The following is a 16,296-nucleotide window of genomic DNA, read 5'->3' on the forward strand; positions in this document are numbered from 1 at the left end:
CTGTTTTTGATACAACTGACCCTTAGCCGAAGGACTTACCATTTTTGAAGTAACCCAAAAACATTTGAGACTCATGATCCTGCACCTCACGATGCTGAACGGGGTCACCATTTAGTAGATCATCCAATTGAACTGTTAAAATTGCCGCTGCGCCTGCTTCATCGGTAGAGGTTTCTGAGCCAAGCCAGAAGTGAACATCCCAAGACAGGTCCTTGTTCTTGTTCTCATTGGTCTGGAGAATAATGTACGAATCGCCAGTGTAGAATTTCCCGTAATCCTTTGCGGGATACCTTACAGGTTCAAAGTTCTGAAAAAATAAAAGGAAGACAATTAGATCTAAGTTTATCTCAGTCTTTTTTGCGATTTGGAAGAACATTTTTAGTAAAGTTTAGATGGTGCAATATTAATAACCTCCATACATGAGTAATAGTCCCCTTTTAAGTAGTCATATGCACAGACCGATCTCGGTTATGCCCAGCATAGCTTTCGCCTCCATCTTCGTCCTGACATTCATTTCTTACCATCATAGTTGATTTACTGGACAGTACTATCCTAAAATGCATCCGCAGGCTTTCGCCAATCTGAGAACATTCTCCAAAGACTCTTCGTTCAAGAAAACCTTACAAAGGTAACCTCGTCTGAGGTCTCATGAGGTCGGTCAATTGCATACGGAGTGGGACTGTCTTCTCTTCTCTTCTTCCTCCTTACATTGGTTGTATATGTCCGAGGTCACTACTCCAATTCTTTTCCATGTGGCAGTTTACGGAGCGGTGTTCCGTCAAAAGCCCTGCTAGGGCCGCCCGCACCCTCGGGTCCCTTCACAAAAATTTCACAATGAAACCATTATAGAGGCACCAACTGTGGATTACATGCAGTATTTCATTCAGGCGATCACCTACTGTGCCCGGAAACTTTCCGATAATCATTACGGCTAGATCGTCCCCAAATGCTTGTGAGAAGCCTCCAGGAACCATAGTAAGGTATCCATTACCAGGAGCCATAATAGAGGAGAGAGAACCCCTCCCTGTGGGCAACCCCTGAGACACCCACCACAGATTTCTGTTCTACCAATATATGTATCTTTGTGCACTCTAGCATGTGAAAGACCCAGGTAATTAACAACGGATCGATTCCATGCTGTCTTGCCGTATTACAACTCGCCGCGAATGAAGCATGATTGAAGGTGCCTTCGATGTTTATGAACATGCCTAAGGAGTATCCTTTATCGGACATTGCCTTCTCAATTTTCGCCGTTAGCTCATAGAATTTTGTCTCCGTGTATTTGCCTTTCTAGTAGACATGTTGCCTACAGTGAAGTGGCCAACTAGAGATATTTGTATTCTTTATGAACCGATCTACTAGTCTTTCTAGTCCTTTTAGTAGAAAGGAAATTAGACGGCTCGGTCGGAAGCTTGTTACATCTGTCTAGGGTTTCCCTGGTTTGGGAATAAATATTACCCTCACTTCACGCCAATATTAGCGTGTGCTAGGCAAGACCCAGGCCTTCCATTCTCTACGTTACTAGAGCAGGAATAATGCCATCCGAACCCGCAGACTTGTATCTATGGAACGAGTTAAATGCCCATTTCGGATTGGATAGTTTTTGAGAATAGGCCCGTGAAATACGTGATCAATTTTTATTTCCCTGCACTTCACTTCAGGAAGAGCAAACACAATGTGAACCAGGCCATCAAAAACATGGTCCGAGCCATTCGCGTACTGTACAATAGTGCCAAGGACGAAAAAATTACTCGAAGAAAGCAAACGTCACTCAGGCAACACAAGGGCAACACCTTTAAAATCCAAAGGGCGGTAAGCTTGAAAAGAGGAATAGAGAGGGCGCGAACGATTGTTTCGGATCCTCGTAGGACGCAAAAAGTCCTCTCACCGGCAAACAAATCATTATCATCAACGGTGCAACAACCAGTATTCGGTTTAGGCCTGCCTTAATAAGGAACTCCAGACATCCCGGTTTTGCGCCGCGGTCCACCAATTCGATATCCCTAAAAGCTGTCTGGCGTCCTGACCTACGCCATCGCTCCATCTCTTGTGATACATTGTAAAGACATTTATGAAATCACGACCAAGAATATCCGCGAGGCTTTCGAAAAGCAGTTGCAGATGATTTGCAAGATTCCTCAATCAGAAGACTGAGGAAGACATACGGGGGCACGCACAGCAACTATAAGCTTACCAGCTGGCAAAGTAAAAATAGGTTGGGTCGTTTACCGACTAAGAGCGCAAGTGTCTATTAGGCCCTGCTTTAGATGCCTTAAATTTGGCCATCTACAATAGGCTTCTCCCTATCTTTGAATATAAAGATGAATTATCGGAGTGACAATTTGGATTTCGACGTTCGCCGCCATTGGCTTGAGATGCGACGTCGTCTAATAAATGTTGTGCCGTGTTCAAAAATGCGTTCAATTTGGCCACCTGGAAGTAAATAAAAAGCTCAAAGGATAAAACGGGCGTCCCTAGTTATCGGACTAAGCTCCTCGACACTTTCGTACGATAGAGTGAAGGATCCAAGGAGTATACCATCACTACAGGAGTACCACAAGGCTCAGTGTTGGGTCCTGTGTTGTGCAACGTGATGTGTAATGGGGCTCTTGTCCTTCCCATGCCAAAGCAGGCCACGACAATCGGTTTCGCGGATGATCTAGTCCTAGTTGTCATCACGAAACAACCTAAAGACGTTGAAGTGTATGCTAGCAAAACCAGGAGCGCTATAAAAGCGTGGCTGGAGATGGTTCAGTTTGACCTTGCGGAACAAACGATGGAGGCGGTCTTAATTAGCAACCGTAGGAATAGGAATGCGGTTAATATTCGTGTTGGTGGTCATATCATCACTTCGAAACCGGCTATCAAATACCTGAGGGTGATGATTGACGCTAAAATCAATTTCAAGGGACACCGGGACTATGCCTGTGAGGGAGCGACAAATACCATCTTCCTATTTTTGACTCTTGTGGAGAAATTCACTGAAAAGCCTTTTTCTTCTTCTTCTTAACGAAAGGAAGCATCGGGCGATCTAGATGCCAAGGATCTTACTCACTTTCTGAATATATATGAATATTCAAAACCGCTGCACTGAGATACTGATCAACCGAGAAATTCAATTTTAGGTAACTTCGTAGAAAACCCCGTCAAGAAGACAATAGTCCAATACAGGAAGCATTTTAAAGTTTTCATTGTACAACAACACATTTTCCCGATACAAATTTTTATGTTTCATTTTATTTCCAATTTTCTCTTCCATTCACGTATTTTCTAAATATCTTTCAATAACTTTTATGATATCGATAAAAAGATATTTATCGCTCATAAGCTGTCACTCCATCATTTATACGAGTATATTTCAGCGCTTATGTATATTGATCGATTTTCCTCTGGAAAATTTTTCGCTTTTCTAATCTACCACTACATCAATGGAATAATCAACCATTAATGTTGTAATTATTGCACAATTAGCAAATGAGTGTTCCACCTGGGACATTTTCGCTAATAATACATTCGATGTACATATGATAATGGGGCTTATCAGAGCTGTCATAGGGGCCCCTTATTTGTTTCGCCAACATGCAATTCCAGCACTACAAAGTACGAGTATACAAAATTACTAAGAAATCCAGTAATTTACATTTCATGTCGGCCATTTACGTCATATTACTCACCATCTGGTCTTCCCTATTGACTGAGTCACATTGTCGCAATCTAATATTCTCCATATTGAAGACGGTCTACCAAGCGAATCTAATGATTTCAAATATTGGTGATTTTTTTGAAACGTTTTTCAACGGTTTCGTGTGATCTTTCCACACATGGTTTCGGTTCAGCTCCATTTATGCTTGTGATTATTAATTATTATTAGTTGATTTTGACGCTGTCTGTTGACACGCCCGAGTAAGTTCCTCAAAAGATCATACAAATCAATTGAATTATTAATTGAATTTGTGATTTTATTGTTCAACAATAATTGTCGGATTTCCTTTGAAAATTTTTTTTTTATTTGTCAACAATATAAGGTGTAGCTCTAATCTTTGAGATATGTCACATATTTAATCTACGTCACGGCTAGTGAAAGTGATCTAAGATAAGATACAAAATGTTTGTTTATTGTCGAAGGTGATAGAGTTATCTTTTTATCATTTCATTAAACGATAATTTTATGTCACGGTAGAAACGAAAATTCTTTTAGAATATGAAATTTGGTTTAAAAGCTTCAGAAGCTACAAAAAAAATATATGTAACTGCTCTGCATACGAGGCAGTTCTTGATTTTCAGGAAAACATATTTTCATCCAGGAGAATTATATTAGTAATTGTTGAACCCCTATCAAAGCAAATGCTGAATTCACCACAGCTAAAATTTATGAATAATAAAAAGTGAATAATAGATTATAAAACGTTTGAAGAAAAGTTTCTTGATTGAATTATTTTCCATTGCATTCGCTTGTTCGAAAATTTAATGGTTTAATTGGCTGTCGTTTGGCAGGAATTAGGCTTTCTGAAGAATTAAGCGCGGTTGCTTTCCAAGCGAAATAATAATAAAATAAAAAACACGTTGAATTTAATGAATTTAATGTCTTCATTAAATTATGATTCAGCACAGGTCCGAATAACATTCGTCTAAGAAAATGGAGACGACTAAGTCGAACGCAATTAAATTTAAATGACCTTACCTTAAATGGGGGTGACAAACTCTACAGGTGACGATACTAATGGCTGCAATGGGCCGAAGAAAACATCGAAAAAACAACAATCAGTATTCCTTTCTGGCCTTTTCGAATGGGCAACCATACTTTTCTAGTTCGGTCGCACTTCATAAATGCACCAAACCTAGATTGACTCAATCCTCAGAGATTTCTCTATATCGAGAACGTTCTAATATTGTCCAGAGACCGTACAGAGTACTTAGGATACCTACATATGGTACTCTAGCGACGCGACAAACATTTTCTACGATCAACCCCATTGCATTTGGACTTTTAAAGAATGTAATAAACCTCATTTTTACACAGTCAGCATCCCACGTGGATTGGATCTTCATCAATCAACACCTTTTAGAAGGGAAACAAAAAAAGACGAGTGAATTGTAAAGTCCTTTAAACACTGAAACCAGAGGGAAACTTCGATAGTTTCAAAAATAATCTGGTACAACTTATTATGTTCACATGTCCCTCTCCAGATGCACCACCCCAGATGCCTCAAACTAAGCTATAGGTTGACCAAACATTGCATTCAATAATGTGTAATATTCTCTTTATTCTTACATTTTTCCACCCCTTTAATTTTGTCACTGGTCCCTTTTCCTTAAAATTAATATTTCAATTTCACTTAGACTTTTCAAATTCTGTTTTTTTTTTTATAAAATTGCACGTATTGCACATTATTGGGTGCAGGCAGGCGATCGTTCGTGGCTGAGGAGAATGACCTACCGGACACTTCAGCAACCGTGTACGTTCTTGTTGACCCTACCCTTTTAAGTCGAAGGTCATGGACCGGGAACAAAATTAGTAGGCCGGGAGCCGGCTGATTAGAGGGGCAGCTGATGAGTTGAATTTGTATGCGAGTCTCGGACCCTGAGTCTTGAGATATAGAGCGTACATGGTTGTAAAATTTGTAATTTTGTGAAAATAAATCTGCCAGTCAAAAGAAGGGAAATTGTTCATATTCAATCCGATTAATGCAGAAACCAAATTGGAGCCAGTTCGGCAAGTTCGATGAACATGAATTGTGAGTTTTGTGCTGTCGGTTTCATTTTTAATTACCAGTGATTGGTGAACATCAGATGTGGTCCGAGGGAAGAAATTTCTAATGTTCACTTTTTTGTGGGAAACATGGCCCTCTTTATATTGCACTTTTGGAGCTACAGAAGGTTTTTGACCATGAGCTACAGAAGAACTCGTGCGCTGAGTTCAATTGCTCTACCTCGATCCGAAAAGTAAAGCTCGAATTGGGGCGGGTATATCAAAACCGCTTCGTGTCTCCTCTCTTTGTTCCTGTTATGGACACTGTCACACGGGACATACAACGTTCAACGCCCTATACACTGCTTTAAACAGATGATGTTTTCCTGGCGTATCATAGCAAAACTGATCGCGAGCAGCTTATTCAAAAGTGGGATAATTGCCTCATGCAACACAGTCTCAGATTGAATTTGAATAAAATTGACTTTTTGACGATCGATCCCCATTACACACGCACTATCACTGTCAGGGGCAATGACCTTTCCAGAACTGAGCCGTTTAAATATCTTGGATTAATGCCGCGCTCGGATCAGCTAATGGAGAATGATATGAAATTGCTTCATTTATTAGCGCAATCTGGGTGAAGTTACGTTCTCCAACTGGTGCTCTTTGTGATCGACGTATCAACAAATGTTTCAAATATACCATTTCCCGCGCATGTCGGCCGCCCTGTCGCCCTCTATTGTTCTCAGATATGGGGTTGTACCAATCGTGGAAAAATTTCAAGAGGCGTCTTCGATGGTATGGTCACGTAATTCGCGCTAACGAGAATTCAGTGGGCAAGATTGGTGGAACATCAAAATCGATGGTAATTGACCAAAAGATTGGCCGAAATAACAGTGACTTGCTACTGCATCTAGATCATGCAAATGACAGAGCGAAATGGCGCAACCAATAATGACCAGCCGACCTCGCTTGTGAACGAGGCAAAGGTAAAAGAAGAAGACGGAACTATCCTTACTCCATAGACAGGCGCCTTAGGAAGTATAATTGGCCAGACCAGATCCAAGCTGATATGAAAATGCTAGCAAAACTTCAAAACCTTGGCTTCTAAAAAAACAATGGTCATTAGCTCATCGGTAAACTATAAGCATAGCGAACTAATATTACAGAATGAACGGCAGATTAAACGGACTAATGGACTTTACAATGAATAGGAGGAGATAACTTCCTACATCTTATTGGACTTCGCGACACGACGCTCCACCTGTCTTGATCACTAGTAAATGTTACTGCTAAGTGAACAACTTGGATGAATCGGAAGTGCTTCACAAAAGATATCTAACCTCTGAGCTTACGCCCGCCGACAAGCTGATAGTAGCAGTCTATGTTCCTGTATAGGCCTTCTTCGTGCCCTTTAGGGCGCCTCGCTTCAAAACACGAACTGCCCTTCGAATGCAGCGATGGTATCTTCTCGAGAAATGCTGCTTATCTTTTGCCCTAAAACTTCTTATCTGAAATATCTACCTGATGTTCTCAGTTATCGTGAACTAATCAACAACAGTCTAGTCTGATTACATAATGAAGCTGATACCTCAAGCAGCAATACCTCAACGCTGAGTGGTAACCAGGTGCCCACAACCAGTTATACAAAGTGAATCTCTCCCCCGAGATTTCAGGTCAGGAATGTAAGTATCACCAATCTCAGACGAAGCTCAGGGCAACACCTGGAATTGTTGTTTATGCAACAAATGTACCCAGAGGCCACCCTAAATCTATTTTAAACTAAGCCCGGGGCAAACAATTTTCCGGATAAGTCGATTGTTTTTGATTCTATTTTAATGAAAAGAGAGAGCTCGTTTGGCGGGTGGCATTTTAGGGAACATGCGTCATTTTTTTAAAGCTATTGAAATTTGAGTAGCATAGTGGATGTGTCAAGTAAATGAATGTATGCTATTTTAATGTTTTACTTCCTAGAAGATAAAAATCCTACACAGACTCGCGAAAAAGTATAGTGAAATTTATAAGACGGTTTCTTTAAAAGTGCAAGTAGCGTAACCATGGGTTCTAGCGATTGCGTTCTGATAATTTTGACACGAAGGGAGCGGCTCGCACTGGTCAACCAGTTACCAAAGAATCGACGTGTTCTGCAAAAAGTCGATAGAATCCACATCAAAAATTACTTTACTTGGATCTGAACATCGACCAAAAAACTAGTCTAAATTACTACTTTTACTTGAAGGTGGATCCATTGAGGAAGTCGATAAGTGTACTTTGAGAAAAGACGTTTGCTGAAACAAGTTATCACTGGTGACGAAAAATAAACCACATATATCAAAATAGGGGGAACACTGTCCAGGGAGATTTTGAAGAGGGAGAAAGGTTATGCAAAAATCTAAAGCTCCAGAAACAGTCGCAAAACCCAGATCCTTGAACATGAAGTATAATGATGGTGGGATTCGAAAGGACAAATCTATTTGAGCCCTTCCAACAGAGTCAAATGGTTGATTCTACTTTATACTGTCAGTAATTAATGAAATCGAGAAAAGCAATTGGAAAAATTGCCTAGAATTTACAAATCCCCCAGGTATCATCTCTCAGCATAAGGTTTTCGCCTGCCAAGGTCCACACATCTGGTCAACATCTGTAATACAGATTTCCGCAAATTGTAGGAACCATAAACACCTAATTGATGCGTTTCTGCAATTCAAGATATGTACGTGCCGAAAAGCATTCAGCAACCAAGGAAAACAAACTCACGAAATAAATTTACTTCTAAGAAGTGTCACCACTTGGAATGCTTTCTATTTATTTTACTATAACTAGAGACCACCTCTAGCTAAATTATTTATATTTCTTTCAGACGCGTGCACCCGCGAAAATTTGTTCAAATTCCATTGTTTTGACAGGGAAAGCTATTCACCCATACGCTATACATAATGTCAACAACATTGAAAAACAATTTATAATTTCAATTTGAAATTAGAAAAAAAAAGATAAATAAATATTTTTTGTGTTATATTTATAGATTGTTTAGTTAAATGCTGCATTGATAGATTTATGTTTTGTGTACATGTGGTATATGCAGATCATATAACAGATGTTGTCTATAGATACAAAACTAAAGATATTTGAAGATATGACATATTTCTTGATAAAAACAGAACCTGTCAGGAATTTCAGGATTAAATTTATTCTAATTCTATCAATTTTTGTTAAAAAGACTTTGAAAAATTTCACAAGAAAATGAATTCTAATTTAATCTGCTCCTGAAAAACACTTCGAGAAATGTCAGCACTAGATTAATTCTTCTAAAATTTAACATTAAATTAATGTTGGTTCAAAAGTTTCAAAGTTGTAATGATGAACGGATTTTTTCATGGTGGATTAGATTAAATATTTATCAAAACTCATAAGATTTTTTTGAATATTAAAAATTTGTTTCATTACTCATTTTTGAAATATTATAGAATTTTGGGATTTTTTTTTGTATTCTGGTAGAAATTTTCATCGTTCTTTCTTCAAAAAATTAATAGTTGCTATTTGCCCCTAAGATACAAGAAAACAACCAAAGATTTTAAAACAAAATTTCAAATTGTAGTAACTTTTACACTTTTGCAATGAAGGAAGACAGAATATTTTCCTCTAATATTATTTCGCTAAATCTATTCAAGTGAAAAATCCACCTCGCAGTCGCGCATCATAAGATATTACTACAGATTTCCTGCTAGTTTTCTGGTTTATAGTACTTCAGTGCTAAATAAGCTCTCGTTAGTCTTTACATAAATTACAAATTTACAGCATACAATTTTCCTGGTATTTTCTTTTATAGTTCATAAACATTGCAGACATCCCGACAGTTTTAAGGATGGGTTTCAAATGTTTTTTACAATCTATTTATCTCTAGACAGATAGAAATTAGTTTTCTTTCGGGCTTTCTATGTTCATTATACTTCCCTATCTAGTCCCTATTTTCGGAACACATACCAAAACGCATTTTCAATTTGTACATTATAACTTTTCATAATGGATGAAAAGTTCTATGGAAATTTGGAAAATGTATTTTTAGATACTCTGAAAGCATTCAATTCTTCCGGATAGACCAACCAAGAAGATTACGGAATGGTGTGGCAAGAACTAATGGGGACCATCATGCTATCCACCTAGCACTAGACTTTTTAGATACGAAAATGTGGATAGTGAAATTCTAGTAAAGATGTATTTTCAATTGCACTAAAAAGATAAGGCTAAACTATCACGCGCTTATTAGATAGTTTAGTACATCCAGACAGAACCATAAGATAGTCTGTTAGATACTAGTTGCTACGACAGGAAAAACCAACGCTTTACCAGATGTGGGAAAGAACTCAGAACAAAAAGTCAGTGAAAGAAAAGAAGTTACGACGCGTGGATTTGGATATTCAGTATATTCGCGATAATGGGGGCCATGATCTTTGACCATCGACCAACTCCACTAAGTCATTACGATACCTTGCTTAACATTCATTATGGTGTCCATTCATGTCCTATGGTTTTCTTTCAGACTATGCTATGCTACACCAGGATCGGGATATTTGGCGGATTTGCGGAAAGGTTCCGTGTCGTGGAGATCATCCTATTCCTGTTACATCGGAATTCGAAGGGGCTGCTTTGACTCTGGTTCGGTTTCTAGGTAATACTATGTCCCTTAATGATTTCAAAGAGGACAAGCTGTTTTACGGCCTTATTGGTCGCAGAATTCGAGAAGATGTCCAGACTAGTATGGATGGCGCCTGAAGATCGTGGATATCAGCGAATCATTTGGATCCTCTTGAGCATTACCAGCTGATAACCTTTATGTTTGGAATGGCCTCGAGTCCATACAATGTGTCCGCGGTTTCTTCTTCTACTTATCGGGCTTTCAATAAGATGGTTTTCTCGCTCCTGTAGCTCCTTTAGCCAGCTTTGACATCGGATCGGATACGGCGTTGAAGTTCTTCATGGCGATATTTTCTTAGCAGCTCTATCATTAGCGCTTAGGGATTGGACCAAGCACTTATTCTCATATTACGGATCGAGCAAGGTATGACTTTCACGACGGAGCTGCAGGCACTCCGTGGTTACAAGAGAGTGGCGTCCTCTTAATCAATCCATATCTGGAAGATCGAGTATTGCTATACCATTACTCGCGGGGCGCAAGTCAAGCTACAAGAGTTCAGTTATGGGAGGCAGTGGTCACGTCAGTCACTTAAACATTTGGTGGTGTGTGGGGGTACAGTGGGTTTCTCATTCCTCATATATCGGTATTCCGAAGACCAGTAGTCATCTTACTCAGTGAGTTTTTGTCTAGACAACTGGTCCTCGAAATACCGGTATATGAGGCATAAAAAATTCACTAATCGGCATAAAAAAAATTAAATTTTATCTTTTTTTTCATTATCACTTAACCCGTTTAGTTAGTAGCCAGTCAATCTGGCAGAAACAGCTTCTGCACACTGGATGTGCACATCAAGGCATGCCTTAGCTCCAGGCCTATCACTCCTTTACCAGACGACCCAGACGACAAATGTGCACTATCCCCGACCGACCCGACCCTGTTTTATGCCGTGCAGAATCTACCGTACATGATTTCCCAAGTTATCATCTCAAGCACTGGCAGTAGCTTCGTCGCATCTATGCATCATCGACGAGTATTTGGCAACATACAGCCCCGCTGTAAATGGTGAAGACGATTCCCCGACCTACAGGTGGGAGACGTCGCTTTCATCAAGGAGGACAACTGACCGCCCACACAGGGGCAGAGATAGTCTCATTCGTAATATTACATTGAAGACCAGCAACGGCTCTCGTACCCACGCAATACAATCACTTTGTCGTCAGGTGGACAATTACAAAGTAACCGCTTCGACGAGGTAGGCCGTTAGCGATAACAGTGGCAATGGCATCACCATGGTTAGATCGTAATTTTAATAAAATAAATTTGCTTACCTTGAAAATCGAGTTTTTATCAGAAAATTGGTCTCACACAATTTATAACTTTTAGCACAGTATATTCGGTAGGAGTATACAACTTTGACACCGTTGATAATTTCTCCTATCTAGGGTCGAAAATCACAACCGATAACAGATACGATGATGAAACAGAGCCTATTTCAACTTTCAAAAACTGTTCCGCTCGAAAGATCTCACCATAGGGTCAAAGCTCTTACTGTACAAGACAATGATCTTGCCAGTCCTCATGTATTCCTCGGAGATTTGGGTTCTTAACAAGAAAAATTGTGAACTCTTGGCCCCGTTCGAGAAGAATCCTCCGACGAATTTTTGACCCCCTACAGGAGTATGGGCGATTTCGTAGCCTACATAACGACGAAATCTATGAGAGATGCCATGACCGTCAGGTTGTGGATAAAATCCTGCTCAATAGATTACGTTGGGCGGGTCACTTAATCCGTATGGATGAGGATGATCCAGCCCGGAAAGTCGATAAGGGCAATATGTATGGTAGAAAAAGAAGACGAAGCAGACCCTGCCTGAGATGGAGCGATGGCGTCTGGGTCAGGATGCTAGACAGCTTTTAGGGATATCGAATTGGTGGACCTCGGTGCAAAACCGGGATGTATGGAGTTTCTTGTTAAGGCAGGCCTAGACCGGATACCGGTTGATGCGCCGTTGATGATGATGATATTGCAGATACAGATGCGTAATCAAATCATTATCATTGGGTTGCTAAATTGATTGTTTGCAGTGCAAAAAAGAAGCGCAAACCACGCCTATTTGATCAAAAGGAACACCCTCTATGTTAGTAGCTAGATCTAGATGGAGTTTGGAGGCAGTGATATTTAAATAATCAAGTTTATATTTCTCTTTGTTCCGTCCTAGCAGCTTCAGGTTCATTCGCTTTAAAATGTCGCGATGGATGAGGCCAAACTGCCTTTCATGTATGTCCGCCTGTATGCCTGTCCTTATTTGCCGAATCTTAAATCGGAACTAGGATCCCATTTAATCCCTCGAATGCATCGGAAAGACAAGTAAACCAGCTAAAGCTAAAAGACGCCTTAGTAAGATTCAGGGCCGCGGGCAAGGAGGGGGTGAGTGGTCAGGGTGGGTTACAACCTATTGAGGTCTGTTGTAAGATGATTTCGATAAGGCAACAGATAACAAATTAGATGAAAACCATTTTCTCCATGTAGTCCCTTCGGAGAATTCTTGCACACGGGCCTGTGCTTACATTTAAGATTCACAATCTCAAAATTTCAATTCTTGATGAAAACCCCCAATTCCAAGTCCTTCATTAAATCTTGGAAATTTGAGACAATGTATCCCATATTCATCTTCAAAGTCATTAATAAACAAATCTATCCTCCTCAACCAATCCTCCTTAATTCTCTGATTATTTGAAAACCCACAGGAAACTAACTTCCTAGCTCAAATCCAAAATAGATTTATTTGCATTTGTTTCCGTCTGACTGTGTGGAATGAAAATAGGAACTAAATGATCTTCGCATGCATCAGTTTTGATATAAATTTGCATGTCGTATTTAAAGATTTTATACAGTCTGGAATCCTCCATGACGGATGCTGGTCTTTTTTGGTCAGGGGCTTATGTGTAATTCGAACCAGCTGCGCTTGAAGAACTCCACGCAAATGTTGCATTATTTCAAGATTTTGAGTCAGTTGAGGATTATTGAGTTTTGTAAAAAGATTGCGAAGAAGTATCTTTAAGATAGCAGAAAATCTCTCTACAAGATTAATATCTATAGCAAGTTTTTTTGTGTAGTACGAAAGTGCTACTGCTCCGCTTCCGAATCTAGACCGCAAAGTCTATAATAAACATTTGCTGAAGCAAACTCTGTTTTATATTCCAAACTAAACAAAGAGACTATTTCCACACCATCTGCTCATCACACATTTTCCCAGTGTTAACTGAACCCGGAGGCGCTAATCTTCACAAAATGAACCATGTAAACAGTCTTTAAACACATCACCACCGGGACATACACAAAAACAACGACCAGCACCATTAAGCCACATGCCCCCATCAGCTGGCATCGTGGGAGTGTTTAATTAATCTATTTATCTAAAGATTTGCTTGCATCTATCCTAATGTTTTCGATTTTTTCATTATTTTGCTTTCGAAAATGTTATTTACCAAACTACCAGCAGCAGATAAAAATAGTCAACAGCAAAATTTCACTCACCTCAATACGCCAAATTTCAATGCCCTTTTGACGTCCTGCATTGAGAAAAGCTGGATGTGTTGGACGCATCTTGCCCCCTAGCTTCTGTGTGTCGCTTCCTAAAATATCTGTTCCTACGACACCAGTCCTTCGGTTTGGTATGGTTCCTCCTGAGACTGTTGCGGCCAATAAAACGACTCCGAAGAGACTAAATTGAAATGAAATGAAAAAAGTCATGGGTGAATCATCTATCGATTTTTACGTTCATATGCTGAAGGACAATGTGTTAAAAGCATGCATTGTATAATGTGAATGTATCTTTTCTATTGTACGAGTATTTAAACAAGTTGAAATTCAGAAGATGCTAATTTTTATACGGTTGAAGACACAATACATACCAAAATGAATAAAAAACTATGGAAAACTAAGTGAATATCGTAATAAGATTTGCTGGGGACATAATTCAAGCTCTTTAATAACCCTTTAAGATATTAAGCCCTTAAAATATTCATCCCTTACAATCAAAAATAGGAGTTGTTCTGACCCCGGCTTATAGACGACTCCCTGCGTATCATCACGCACATCGTCTCCACTTTGGGACACTTTGCACTAGCACCCAGTAAAGTCTGGGAAAAAAGACAATCTAAATTTACGCTGATGTTCCAAGATACATGTTGCGCATGGTAAAAAGAACGTGTAGATAACTAAAATGATCTTCCAACCAAAAAGCAAAGAATTCTATATGTTATCAAGAAGACCCGGTTGTGAGACATGTATCCGGACCCAAGCTTCCTCAAACTTATTGAATAAGCGTGAAAACCAGTTTCTTAGTTGAATTTTTAAAGATAAAGAAATGAATGCCGAATAAGATACAACCTGGACCTGTCTAAACCATTTTAAAGCGGGCAAGCCAAGTATAGCAAATGAACAAAGATCAATTACTTAAAACCGTATTCTTTGAAGAAAACGACGGAAAAGTCAATGGTAAAACCCATGAAAGGGGCTCGTTCTATGGATGAACATCGATGCTTGGATTTCACAATTGGAGGATCGAGTAAGGCAGGTGAGAAACCAAGATCTGGAAGAAACAGCTATACTACACCCTATGTGACGTCCTTTCTACTTGTCGTGTTTGATATGGGGGAGAAGTACAGCCTCTGAGCACTCATACCCTACTGGTCCTTGTGCCCGACTCTCGCGTCTAACCAAATATCCCAGATGCTACCCGTTGCAACTGGAGCTGATTAGCAGCCCTCAAATAGCAAATGCTCCGTGGATCCCGCATCCTCATTGTAGGAGAAACACGTATTATCTTATATAATTCCTATTCTGAACATAGTCGGATAGTAGTGATCACGAATTAAGCTCCTTTTCCCGGAAGAATATATAAGCATTTAAAATTTTCCCCAAGATTCCTCCAAATTACTGATTTTCCTGGTACCCAGACCCCCAACCTATATACCATTTTGGAGCTCAGATCCTCCCCAATAGTAGTGATCATGAATTAAGCTCCTTTTCGCGAAATTCTCTATATTAACGGAGATATTTTTGGCATGGTTAACTTTGTAGTATACTTGATTGATTCTAACAGGAAAAGTTTGGCATCATTAGGGAAAGCTTGTTCCCAGCTGATACTGCAATTTCTGGTTTCGGTTCTGACATGAAGGATATTGAACCCTCTCTTGGTAAGGCATCCGAGATCCCTCTCTACCATAGTAACCACGTACCCAGAGAATCTAAAAATAGAGTTAAATCGGTTGTTACATTCCGGAACGATTTTCGAGGTGATCAAAGGTCTCAGTGCAACCTGACTATCGATGCAGATTGCGATCAGGTTGCCACCCTTAGGATCGCATACACTTCAGTTTGAAAAACCGTTCTATATTATCCCAAAGGAAAAAACCACTTCTCGTTTTTACTCGAGAGGGAAACTTCCGCTCCAGAAACCTGTTCTGTTTTTGAGCCATTGGACTTCCCAGTTTTCTCTGCATTTCAGGATAACCTTATATATTCTACCAAACAGATGTATGGAGACCCGAGATTCAGAAAGCATTAAAGGAACTAGATTCAGTTCTCCCAATAACTCTTTCAATGCTCTATGCCCCCCACGTTCGTTGTTTCTCCATAGATCTAAGCAAACTGGTGCATGAGGCGTGAGTCCACATGTCCAGACAAAGGCCCGTCTGGACTCCCCATGTGCTGTGGGAGCTCGTTTCATCTCTACCTCTACATGTTTGTTCCAAAGGAGGTTTTTATCTAGAATGACCCCCTTGATATTTCACTTCTTCGGAAAGTTGAAGAGTTGTACCCCTCATCTCTGTGAGACAAAGTCCATCCAGTGTTATCTTTATTGTAAATAATACCACCAACTGCCAATCAAATCAACGGTACGTTATATTTTTCGACGTACCGTTCCGAAATCTCGATCAACAACTAGCGCGCCATATCATT

General features: G+C 39.7%; 1 protein-coding gene across 3 annotated transcripts in view; it reads right to left on the reverse strand.

Annotated features, from left to right (window-relative positions):
• The window catches only part of LOC119658964 (gelsolin), a 41,457-nt gene that overhangs the window by 13,028 nt on the left and 12,133 nt on the right, over positions 1-16,296 (reverse strand). For all 3 annotated transcript variants that reach the window (XM_038066838.1, XM_038066839.1, XM_038066840.1), the window contains 2 exons: positions 13,867-14,053; positions 40-307 (listed from right to left, as the gene is read on the reverse strand). In XM_038066838.1, the coding sequence (XP_037922766.1) occupies positions 40-307; positions 13,867-14,053 (455 nt within the window). The remainder of the gene's footprint in view (positions 1-39; positions 308-13,866; positions 14,054-16,296) is intronic.

The sequence above is a fragment of the Hermetia illucens genome, chromosome 6, assembly GCF_905115235.1.
Source record: "Hermetia illucens chromosome 6, iHerIll2.2.curated.20191125, whole genome shotgun sequence".
Taxonomy (NCBI): domain Eukaryota; kingdom Metazoa; phylum Arthropoda; class Insecta; order Diptera; family Stratiomyidae; genus Hermetia; species Hermetia illucens.